The sequence below is a fragment of the Montipora capricornis genome, chromosome 9 (genome assembly GCF_036669925.1).
Source record: "Montipora capricornis isolate CH-2021 chromosome 9, ASM3666992v2, whole genome shotgun sequence".
Taxonomy (NCBI): Eukaryota; Metazoa; Cnidaria; class Anthozoa; order Scleractinia; family Acroporidae; genus Montipora; species Montipora capricornis.
The window spans coordinates 30789697-30802196 of NC_090891.1; the positions used below are offsets into that span (position 1 = coordinate 30789697).

The following is a 12500-nucleotide window of genomic DNA, read 5'->3' on the forward strand; positions in this document are numbered from 1 at the left end:
TGCATTCCTTATTAACCGTAGTTAATTAACGTTCAGCATCTCTTGTCCGTTGTTTAGACATTAAGTACGCTTGCATCCATGATGAGTACTTGAGATACTACGACTGCTTTGAGTCAGCTGACAGACATGAGACCTACGTTTTTGTTGTCTTTATTGAGTTTTTGCGGCTGTTTGCTTCTGGTAAGTAAATTCTGTTTTACATTTAAGTTCGCAGTTTACCAAAATTCAGCAAAATTGTGTTCTCTCTCGTATGACAATTCTGTAATAACAAATTGAATTTAGTGGACTTTGCACCGGTACCTAAATAACCTGATTAAAAATTATATTATTGTATGCCGGTAATACTTTTGCTAGCTATAAGGCATTTAATTTTCATAGTTGCCTTGTAAAAAAAATTGTAATCCTTTTTAAGATAACGCTTATTAAGGTGCATATGACACAATTTTTTTTATTAGCTTGTTCGAAAGAGCTTCAAAATGATGAAGAACAGCGTTTACTTTATTGTGATAGCACTCTTGGTAGCCGAGCTATTCAAGATTTTGGTTTATGCAAATTAGATGACTTGTGGCGTCACATAGTTGATACCAAAATTATGTAAGATCACAAAACGTGGAATATCTTTGCAAATACTAAGTCTGCAGGGTTGAAATTTTCCAGGGTTGATGTGCTACCAAAACTACAGATTGCAATAGTGATTATGATGTCACCATAGCAACATACTCGTTAACAGACCTCTACCTTGCCGATATCGAAATGCCTTCTTTGTTGCTTCATAGTCGAACAGACTTCCTTGTGCCTGTGCTGTGTAATGTCCATATTCGGTCACACGCACTGAATGAACATCAAGAGCAAATAACCCTTATTGGGGAGGGAAACTCTGATTTTACCCTTTGGATGGAGGCAGCCTGGAGCCCATTGCGTTGCTATGGAAACGTCACACTGGGCCATATCGTGGAACTTTGTTACGAGTATAACAACTGCAAAAAGTTTCACTTCTATACAGAAAACGACTTCATAGATATTCCATTTTTTGTGATTTTACATCATCTTGTGTCTACTATATGACGTCACAAGTCGTTGCCCCATGCCTTATACGCAATGGGTTCTGGGATCGCCAGGGGGCACACATTGCAAGTTGTTGTGAGAAAATGTATGGCGGAGAGTTGTTTCACGTCCAAAAAATGATTTTGGAGAGAGATCAACGCTTTTTCCGACACAGTTTTATTAGAAATCGATTTGGGCAATGTTGACACGTAGCAAATGAAAGTTTTTGTTTGAATAACCATGAAATATGAGACAAAATTTGCTAATTAACCCTTTCAGGCCCGAGGGGTTCCCCATTGACGAGTAAAATCGTCTGGCGTTAGACAGAGTAAAATCTATAAGTGCCATTTGGCACTATCGGGCCTGAAAGGGTTAAACGGGGACATAGTTTTTGGATGCTGTTAGCTTAACCCTTTCAGGCCCGAGGGGTTCCCCATTGACGAGTAAAATCGTCTGGCATTAGACAGAGTAAAATCTATAAGTGCCATTTGGCACTATCGGGCCTGAAAGGGTTAAACGGGGACATAGTTTTTGGATGCTGTTAGCTTAACCCTTTCAGGCCCGAGGGGTTCCCCATTGACGAGTAAAATCGTCTGGCGTTAGACAGAGTAAAATCTATAAGTGCCATTTGGCACTATCGGGCCTGAAAGGGTTAAACGGGGACATAGTTTTTGGATGCTGTTAGCTTAACCCTTTCAGGCCCGAGGGGTTCCCCATTGACGAGTAAAATCGTCTGGCGTTAGACAGAGTAAAATCTATAAGTGCCATTTGGCACTATCGGGCCTGAAAGGGTTAACTTCCTTGCTGGCGTAAAATTTGTTGTGAAATGGTCTCAAAGTATTACAAAATTAGGAAATAATCTGGAGGAAATGACTCAGTAAAGCCTTTTCAATTGTATTTACGTGTGTATGGGCTGGCTTTTGGCCTCTTTCTAAACTTAGCAATTCAAATAATATTGGAAATATGCCTAGTGGCGATCATTGTGCTGTGCGGGGTTGTGACAACGATCGAAGGTACCCAGAGAAGCAAAAGGTTCTTCCTCACGTTGGAATATTTGGGATTTTACTCACCCAGGAATAACAATGATGTTTGTCATGGGCTAGAGGTATTAATCGTGACCAATTCAAGGTTTCGATGAGTACAAAGGTCTGTTGAAGTAATTTTGTACAAGGTTACAGCAACTTTGTACATAAGAGAGTACGATTGTGGGAGTACTAAAACGTACTAAAACGTCAAAGACCTGCTCCAAAGATCAGATCTACAGAGAACTAGTATAAGATGACTCTTTTGTATTGGACGAAGTCATAGTGGAGCTTGACAAGTTTGCTTAGATCCAGTGACTTTACATGTAGATGGTGGTTTGACAGAAAAAAAGGTTTGTTTACATGTAACAGCTGGGGCATATCAGATATGAATTCACAGTGTTATCTAAATCCATTGAAACAGAGATTCTATGGAAAAGGAGCATTAAAACAGCTGCCTCGAGGCAGAAGAAGATTGAAATGGTTTGCTTGAGCAGAATCATTGTGCTACATTAAAGTGATTGGACTCTTAATACAGAGCTGAGTTTGTAGAAAATTGTAGCGGCTTGAAAACCGTTAGAATTTTCTCAATCAAACAAGTGTCCTCATGTTTCTCATCACTCATTTCATCCCTCCAAAGAGCAATAGCTCTGTAAAAAGAATTTCCATCTCCTCTGGCAACTTCTTCTCTCCTTTGAGGAGTATATTTCCAGAAGCCATAATTAGTTCATGCAAGACATAACTAATAAGAAAACAGCCTAGACACAGGTAATCACAACTAAAAGGGATTTACTGTCACTTTTTATTTCCTCCAGATTTGTACCTAATTTTGTAATATTTCGAGACCATGACGAGATGTTAATTTTACAAAAAACAGCAATAAACCTTACGGATCCTCACCCGAGCAAGGTGAACCCGAGTAAAGTTTATCTCATATTTCACGGTTATTCAAACAAAGCATTTGCCACGTATCAACATTGCCCAAATCGATTTCGGATAAATCTGTGTCGAAAAAAGCGTTGATCTCTCTCTAAAATCATTTTTTGGACGTCGAAATAAGTTTCCACCATACATTTTCTTGTAGCGACTTGCAATGTTTGCCCCATAGCGATCCCAGAAACCTCTGCGTATAAAGGGGAAAACGATTACTGGCAACTCAATCAATCATTCCTTGTATTGAGAACTTGTATTGAGGATTGTGACAAGAGCAAGTTTAACACGTTACCATGGAATTTTACCTCAATTTATTGGTGCTAATCAGGTTTTGAACAAGTACTGCTCAGGTTACAATCTATTCTATTTTTAATTTAATGCAAACTATATGCATTAGAAAATACGCTGTTACCTGACCAAGTTTATTCTTTTTTTTGTTAGGGTTTGATTAACTGCCTTCCACGTTGTGGGCCAAACTTTTTTATGTCACCTGGCCAAATGGTAGCTTAAAAGACTGTTTACATTGTTCACTGTGCCACCCTGGTTGGGGATTGTACCCAAATTGTGGAGAACACATAACATATCCACCGACTGACATTGACTGCAAAAAATGTGTCGATGGAAAGACATTTTCAGAAGTGTATGATTACAGCGGGTGCAAATCATGTCATAAATGTGCAGAGCATGAAATTGTCACCAAGAATTGCACCCGTAAGTCTGACACAGTTTGCAGTGGGACTTGTATCCAAGGATATTTCTACCGCAATTCAACTCGTGACTGCCAAAAGTGTTCTTACTGTTGCAACGATGGCAAAGATGAGGAAAAGCAGGAATGCATCAAGCAGGGATTAAAGCTACTCATCGATATTGTGCTCCAAGACCGTCAGATAAAAGATGTGGACCAGCTCCAACATCACTGGCTGCAATAATCAAAATTTAGTATTTGTGGGGAGTTCTAAGGCCCGTTTCTCGAGCGTCGCTTAACTTTTCTGGCCATTTTCGAGTGTCACAATTCCATCTGGAACGGAAAGGATTTCAAGGGGTACTCTGACGAAAATCGCATCTTTCCTATCTAAGCAATTCTGAAACATAAACAAGTAGTCTGTGTGAGAAGAAAAATGCTGTTTACTTTTTTCAAATATTTATTATATTACTTTCCTTGTTCATTTCAGTTTACAGTGTCCCCAATTAGCGCTCCAGCGCTAGAACGACTAGACACTTGAATAAAGTTCCTTTCCTTTCCTTTCCTTTCCTTTCCTTTTATCTCTTTTCGTTCCAGAGATATGCGAGTTGTTAAAATATGCAAATTAGCCAAGTGATGACTACATAAACTCAACCAAATTTTGTTCAAATATGATGAAAAGAGATCTCTCAGCCATTTTGAATCAGGAATTTTTGATTTTTTGCAGTAAGAGTCTACTAAATGTTCTCCACAATATGAGCTTAACAGTTCTGTTACCATGACATCATACTGGGTTCCAGACCTCCCCATATTAAAAGCTTTCCTGGCCACCTTTGGTATTCCATTTTCATATTTGCTAACAGCACTTCATATGCATGATCCAGCAAGCATATAAATATGTTAGCTCGAGTTTGTGGCCTTGTTTAACATTTTTCAAGCTGAAAATCACTAACATATTGAAATCAAGTGGGTGGGGACTGGAAAAGAGTGAGTTGCCATGGGAACAGAATTTTTTATAGTCATAGGTGTGTTTCCTGTAGAACTATTAGACTACCAATTTTCAATGGTCTGCACTGCAAACTGGCCAAGGTAGCCCTATTTATATACTCAATATAATATTGGGTTGAGTGTATGACATCATCAGTCATCTCATTTACATATTTGACCCATTTTTCAATATTTACTTAAATATCTCTGGAACTAGTGCAGGTATTTGCAAACGGTAGATGGCGTTTTTGTTCTTTCATGGAATTCAATGTGATACACTCAAGAAATCAAGGGGTAAAAATTTGATCATAGTAGTTCCCAGGGTCTCTCTTCTCTGCCTCCATTGTCGTCAACGACAATGGAGGCAGAGAAGAGAGACCCTGGGAACGAGGTTGCCACTTTAAGTCGCCAAACTTCACAGTCTGGCTTTGCTTTTTGTTGCCTTGAAAACATGGTGAAAAAATCGGCTTTCCAAAGCTTGCGGCTAGCAGTTTCACGAATGACTTTTCCGACACGAAAACTTTTGGGAACGTTTGAGAAGCGGTCCCCAGGAAACTCTCCGGCCCACACATTTATCAGTGTGGCCATGGAGTGGTATTCGTAATCTAATTGGATTTGAGAAACATGGTTAAGACTGATCGAGCTAAATTTATCTGTCAAAAGAACTTTTAACTACCGGCCAACAGAAGACATTGCAAGTTATGCAATGAAGTCTCCCTTGGCTTCAAATTGTCTCCATTACTTTGTTCGACCGTTTTTGGACTTTGGACTTTTGGGGGGGTCACGATTTGGCTGCGCATGAGTAAGATTTTTTCGCATCGTAGACACTTTTCACAGAAGGCAGCCTAAGTAGGATTCAAACTCGGTATCTCCTCATTGAGAGTCATGGAGGAAAAATGGGAAGGGGGGTGCGGGGGGGGGGAGGGGGGGGGGGCAAGGAGCAATCCCATTTCCCATTTCCAAGTTTGGACAAAATCTGTGTTCCAGTGGCAAGTTTTCTTAGAAATCCCAGTCCCTGCTACTAAAATCCCAACCGGAGAAATGATAGGGAAAATATAATTTTAGGACATCGAAAGTGTTGTACGAAAAAGTTAATGATAAGTCTCAAAAGGACGCATGAAATTACTGGAGAACGGAGCCAATAAAGACAGAGCTTATTAATTTGTAACTGCGTGGGATTGCTTACCCGAGTGTCCAATGAAAAAGGATTGCTATCACCTGGCACATGAAAGCATTCTGAATGGTGCAGTCTCCCGTTTCTCTACATCACCTTCAGAGTCACTGTAATGATCTTCTTTACTAAATTCATCAACATAAGTATCCTCACCAGTATCCTCCTCGGAATCTTCTTCGCCCACTTCACTAGACCCGCAACAATCACTAGGCCGAAGGTATTGCAAATCGGTAGGGTACGTTCAAGGACATTTCAGTTCCAGTGCTTGACAAATTTTTCCGACCTTCTTCCTTTCAAACGATTGGCCGCTTTTATACTAGAGACGCATAATCCGTCCAGACGAATTATGCGTCTCTCATGTTATCCGTCTAGTGTAAAGACGATACTAACTATATGAGACGCATAATTCGTCTTGGACGAACTTTGGCAAACATTTTTTCTGCGTCTGCTAAATTCGTCTAGTATAAAGACGGACACTAGACGCATAATGCGTCTGGACGAACTTTCCAGTTTAGTGCGTCTTCGAAGACGCACTAAATAGATTCTTCGTCCAGACGTATAATGCGTCTTGTGGCCGTCTTTATACTAGACGAATTTAACAGACGCAGAAAAAATGTTTGCCCAAGCTCGTCCCAGACGAATTATGCGTCTCTAGTATAAAAACGGCCATTACATTGGTTGTAGTGGGTTTAGGGAAGTCGCTTCGTGCTAGTAAAGCCTTATTAGAGGTAAGGATGTAGGAAGCTTTGAGGTTAAAAAACCATCAGGAAGGTCCTCACACTCACATGGCCGTGGCCAGGAACGCAAGAAGACCGCATGAAATTTTTGATATCAGGAATTTTGAGCAGAACTATTAAAAATACCTGATAACCTCTGATAATGCAAATCCCATTCGCACCAAGGACTCTTTATCTCCCATTCCCAGTAACAAAATCCTAGTTCCCAGTGATCAAATTTCATTTTGCACCGAAAAATCAGATCAATCCAGGCTCCCATTTTACCCCTTCATGACTCTCCTCGATCAGAGGCAATTGCGATGACCAAGATTACGCGTCAGATTTACGGCGCGACGCGTCAGATTTACAGATTTTTATGCACTCGGCGACGCTACACAACTATTAAAAACACAACATGTAGCAAAAGTGCCTTTCATTCGTTTCTTTTCTTCGCCATAAGCAAAGATATGGTGAGTTTTTTTGCATTTTCGATTTCCCAAATACTTCATAATAAATATTGTCCGTTACGCTACGAATGATCCGAGGTTGGGCTAAATTGACTGTTCCTCAACATGCGTGTCATGAGTTGGCAAAAAATCGCGTGACACGATAGGGAGTCACAATACAATACAATACATACTACAGGGCGCGTTTACACGACAAAGGAAAAATGGCACGGGTCCGATAAAAAGTGGAACGGTTCCAATCATTTTTGTAAAGAAACAGTGAACCTTTATCCGTTCCTCTACGGGACCATAGGCGCCTATGGTCCCGTAGCGGAGCATTTCAGCGCCAATAAAACACGATTAACGTTAACGCGTTTCGACGGAGAAGAACAACAACAACTGTTAAGAATCCTAACTGGCCGGAGGCAAACCAGTTAGGTACCTACTTACGAGTGCAGCTGGGACGTTGAACCAGTAGTCTACATGGGCTGCCAGGAACAAATTAAACGAGTGGTCAGAGCGGGTCTTGAACTCGGGATCTCCGGATCTGCGCCCTAATCAATGGGCCACACCACACCTGCTTCCAAAACACAGCGCGCAAAAGTGTGGTATTTTCTTTCCATCTAGCACGTGCTCGAGGTGAAAATTCCCACCCAAGTGATAATAAAGGACCGAGTGGAAGTTTCAGTTCCCTCGATTGCTTTGCTGCGGCAAACAGAAGAAATGGCACTCTGCGTACATCTGTGACGCAATATTATCACAATGCGTCTGGAAGACACGCTTCGGTGATGTTTAGATTGATTTGATGAGTACCTTGACGTAGCGTAGTCTTAATTAATCTTTCAGGAGAAAATTATGCATTTGATTAGCTCAGCAAGAAATGAGGAGTTTTTGCTGATCAGGAGAAGGCTTCACGGTTCTTTCTTCAATCATCATTTATCCCGCGGTTGTCTCTACACAGTCAAAGGCTAAGGAACTTAACGCTGGGTGCCCATGGCCAGTTGATCCAATTTACAGTTCTCGGTGCGTCATATGATTCTACATTTCCGCTGCTAATTCGTTAGTTCCCATTTCAAGCAAACGTGTCTTTGTTTTTGTTAATTTTGCGATCAATAACACAACCCTTGCGCAAAACTTTACGCAAAAGATAGCGAACATTTCTTCACATTCCTGTAACAATGTTTTTTAAAAATCCCTTTTAATTTGTCAACGTAACGTCACTTAGTTATCGCCGTTTAGAACTTGATTGATCTTGATAAGTCCACTTTAACCGTAAGTTAACGCTCAGCATATATTGTCCGTTGTGTAGAAATTAAGTACGCTTGCATCCATGATGAGCACTTGAGATACTGCGACTGCCTTGAGACAGCGGACAGACATGAGACCAACTATCTTATTGTGTTTGTTGAGTTTTTGTGGCTATTTCCTTCTGGTAAGTAACTTTTACAATTACGTTCCTTGTTCACCAAAATATTTTTGCTCTCTCTTGTGACAATCTGTAATAAAACAATTCACTGGACTTCATGCTGGTGCTTAAAATAACCCGATAAAATTATAATATTTTCTACTGTTGATAATTTATTGTTATTGCAATTATAGGCATTTAATTTGCATCATTGCCTTAAAAAAAAAATGGTGATTTCGTTAAAGTTAATGCTTAATAAGAATTATTCCTCGTGGAGTCGATCAATTTGCGCAAATTGTGACAAGATGAGAGCAAAACCTTCATTGAAGTTTAACACGTTACCATGGAAGTTTACTTCAATTTATTGGTGCTAATCAGGTTTTGAACAAGCATTAAGTACTGCTCAGATTACAATCTATTCTATTTTTAATTCAATGCAAACGATATGCATTAGAAAATGGGTTGTTACCTAACCAATTTAGTTTATCTAAGTTTATTCTTTTCTTTCTTAGAGTTTGATTGAGTGCATTAAAAAGTGTGATCCAAATGACTTAAACGTTTTTTATGTCACCTGGCCAAATGGTAGCTTAAAAGACTGTTTACATTGTTCACTGTGCCACCCTGGTTGGGGATTGTACCCAAATTGTGGAGAACACATAACATATCCACCGACTGACATTGACTGCAAAAAATGTGTCGATGGAAAGACATTTTCAGAAGTGTATGATTACAGCGGGTGCAAATCATGTCATAAATGTGCAGAGCATGAAATAGTCACCAAGAATTGCACCCGTGAGTCTGACACAGTTTGCAGTGGGACTTGTATCCAAGGATATTTCTACCGCAATTCAACTCGTGACTGCCAAAAGTGTTCTTACTGTTGCAACGATGGCAAAGATGAGGAACAGCAGGAATGCATCGAGAAGGGATTAAAAGCTACTCATCGATATTGTGCTCCAAGACCAGATAAAAGATGTGGACCAGCTCCAACATCACTGGCTACAACACAACATAATCCAATAACCAAGAGTTTAGCAAAACATCTTAATGAATCCAAAGACAAACAACAAACTGTTAGAATTGCCTTGATTTTGTCATGTACTGGAATTGCCATATGTTCAGTATTTGGTGGAATACATATTTGGCGAAGGTGGCGCAAACGAAGGAATGGCAGACTTCGTACTGCAGAAAATGGGGCTTTGGCCATAGAAGCTGTGAATATTCCTCCAACAAATGAAGGGAGCCAAAGTAAGTTTTAGTTTTAATTTATATCTCAAACATTATGTTTTTAGTGCAGTAGGTGTCCAAGACAATTAACATCATTCCTTTTCATCTTGAAAGATAAACTTATTTATTATCTGCATATCCAGCTTAGCCATTCAAAAAAGTCTCAAGGAGGAAACTGCCAAACATGCTCTTTTTAGCAAAGACATCCTCGACTTCAGATATTATTATTTAATTAAGTGCCATTTCAAAAGCATACTTGTAGGTTGACTGTTTGTAGACACATATTTTCCTCATAGGAAGGGAGAGTTAATTGTCTTAGAGGTTGAAAATATCAACTTTGAGGTTTAAGCTATGTTCTTGAACACTCAAAAATAATTATTTATACTCTTATTTTTGACTTTATAAAGATCATGGTGGACAAGAGATGGTAAGCATGCCAAGAGTACCGGTAGTAGGAATACAACAAAATGAAGGTTTTGTGTCCAACAATTCCACACCACAAGGATCCTGCAGGGTTACACCTTCTCACTCTGATGATAAATTGGACGAATCACCGGATGTAGAAGTTAAACCCACCAAGCATCTACATGTATGGAAGCAACAGAAAAGCAAGGAAGAGAAAAAAGAGAAGAATGGTAAATACAAGCCATTACGACAAAATTATTATTGTTATATAGACAGGAGTGTTTTACTGGAAAATACACCACTCATAAAATCATACAAAGCTACATCTGGGACCCAAGTAGCTTATTTTCCATATCATCACTATTGATGACATCATTTCCCACCTTTGCATGGTTGTTCGTGCAAACAGTCAGTGAAAAATGGCGAGTAATAGATTAGTGAAGTTCTCTGAAGCTGATGTAAAATCCTTCTATGACATGATAAAAAATAAAACTTCATACAATTTCAAATAAGTTATTTAAGGAGATCCTTGCAAGTGAAGAAGAAATACAAAAATTGAAGAAATTTTTGCCACCAAGCTGCAAGAATTTTCAATACAGTTTGTGCTTGGTGTTAGAAAGAAAAATGGTGAGTAAAACAATCGGCCTGTCTGTACAATAAAAAGAAAATTACACAATGGCTTGAGGATATGGAGTGTCAAGTATTTATGAGTCAAGGAGTCAATGAGTCAATGAGTCAACGAGTTAGTGCAGTTAATTAAACCATAAAATTAAATGAAAGCTAAAATTTCAGAGAGTGCTTAGGCCTAATCACTGAAACAAGGGCTTAGGCTTAATCAACAAATTATTGCTATATTGACTGTGAGTCCATTGACTCATGACTCATTGACTCATTTGACTCATAAAACATGCGTTCTCGAAGATATGAATTTTATTTTCTTGTGTTAAAAACAATATTTTACTCACTTGCTGCTCTCGCTCGAAAAATGGATTTTTTACCACTCAAAATAAAATTCATATCTTTGCACCACCTTGTAATATCCTCTAGTTATTATATAAACACCAATGAAATACCAGTCAGCTTTGGTGTGAAAACATGATATCTTCACACATGAAGAGAACATAAGAAGAATAAGTTTAAAACATTCTACTTCACTTGATTACATGTTGTATTCGATGCTAATGACGGGCGTACTTTCAAACTTGTCTGCTGTAAATGTTGCAGGATTAATAATTTAGTTAGATGTTCTTGTTTATTTTTTTATTTATTATTATTATTTTTAATCTTTTAGAAATTTCCAGCGGGGAGTGATTTACTTCTTGATACTATTTCCTGCTTAAGTCAATAACTATTAAAGAGGTTAATATTATTAGCACCATGCCATCCTTGTTTTCTTGGTCCATACTGTAGGTTGGAGCACTTCAATTTACGGCCAGATTGTGAAGCCATAAACTAGAGATTAAAAAATTTGGGCTGTAACTTATATGGTACAATGACCTCAATTCAGTTAAAGCAGACCACATCCTGGTATCATGATCAACGTTTACTAGTTAAAAGATGAGTCAGTGAGCAGCTTTTGGAACTACAGGTGCTCAGTTTCAAACTCTGTGACTTTAAAATTTGTTTAAAATTTCCTTTCATGAATGTAGCTGATAGCTTTAACCTTTTTCAGAGGTAATTTATTTTTAACAGTATAGACCTTATTCATAAATGGCAGTTACATTTATCATTCTTTTGTCCAAGTGCAAATTAGCCTTCCAAGCCTCATTTTAGAGCAATAATTCTTTTCAATTCACTGTATGGTATCGAGGCTTGGTAGGCTAATTTGCACTTCGACAAAAGAATTATAAAGTGACCGCCATTTATGAATAAGGTCTATGGCACTGTAGAGACGTCAGGGGCACACGAAGAAGCCATTGAAGCAGCCTGCCAAGACATCAAGGCTCATTTTAAACTAATATGTTTAAAGCAGTACAGCTTATGGGTCATCTTTCTATTAAGTTAACATAAGTAATAAAATTGAAGTATACATTATATAATACACCAGCAAAAATTACAGTTCAAGTCTAAGGATAAACAAACTCCATAAACAATTATATGCCATTCAGAGAGAAACTATGAAATAGCCAATACCATCCTCCTCGTTGGAATTAAATCAAATTAAAGTTAACATAAAAGAGCATTAATATTTGAATTGCTGTTTGAATTGTTGCAGCAAATAACAGTACGACTGAAAGGCTTTTAGATTCTGCACAGGACAACAATGCTCTGTCTTCAATTTCTGAAAATCATGACGAACAGCCAGGCAGAGAAGGTATGTAATGACTAATTTTTAAACGATTTTTGAGTGCATACTTGATTGCGATATAAAGATACATAATGAGCAATTGTCGTATCCTCAGGAGCAGAGGGTGGACATGAAAGAAAAAGTTCAAGAAGTGGCTCATTACATGAGGTCA

General features: G+C 38.6%; 1 protein-coding gene and 1 long non-coding RNA gene across 5 annotated transcripts in view; both read left to right on the forward strand.

The window, feature by feature from the left end:
* The window catches only part of LOC138017000 (uncharacterized), a 4819-nt gene extending 573 nt beyond the window's left edge, over positions 1-4246 (forward strand). The window contains exons 2-3 of the long non-coding RNA XR_011125912.1: positions 58-180; positions 3441-4246. This is a non-coding gene — a long non-coding RNA (uncharacterized lncRNA). The remainder of the gene's footprint in view (positions 1-57; positions 181-3440) is intronic.
* Positions 1-12500, forward strand: part of LOC138016999 (uncharacterized) — a 62560-nt gene that overhangs the window by 29682 nt on the left and 20378 nt on the right. Inside the window, exons 1-6 of one of the 4 annotated variants that reach the window (XM_068864196.1) lie at positions 7527-8027; positions 8314-8436; positions 8922-9657; positions 10044-10271; positions 12257-12355; positions 12444-12500. The exon at positions 12444-12500 is cut by the window's right edge and continues 56 nt beyond it. The exons of 1 other annotated variant lie outside the window; for it this stretch is intronic. In XM_068864196.1, coding sequence (XP_068720297.1) covers positions 8383-8436; positions 8922-9657; positions 10044-10271; positions 12257-12355; positions 12444-12500 — 1174 coding nt within the window. In that variant the 5' untranslated portion in view covers positions 7527-8027; positions 8314-8382. Of the gene's footprint in view, positions 1-7526; positions 8028-8058; positions 8437-8921; positions 9658-10043; positions 10272-12256; positions 12356-12443 lie in introns of those variants that run through there. 2 more of the 4 variants (XM_068864194.1, XM_068864195.1) reach the window with 2 other exon arrangements.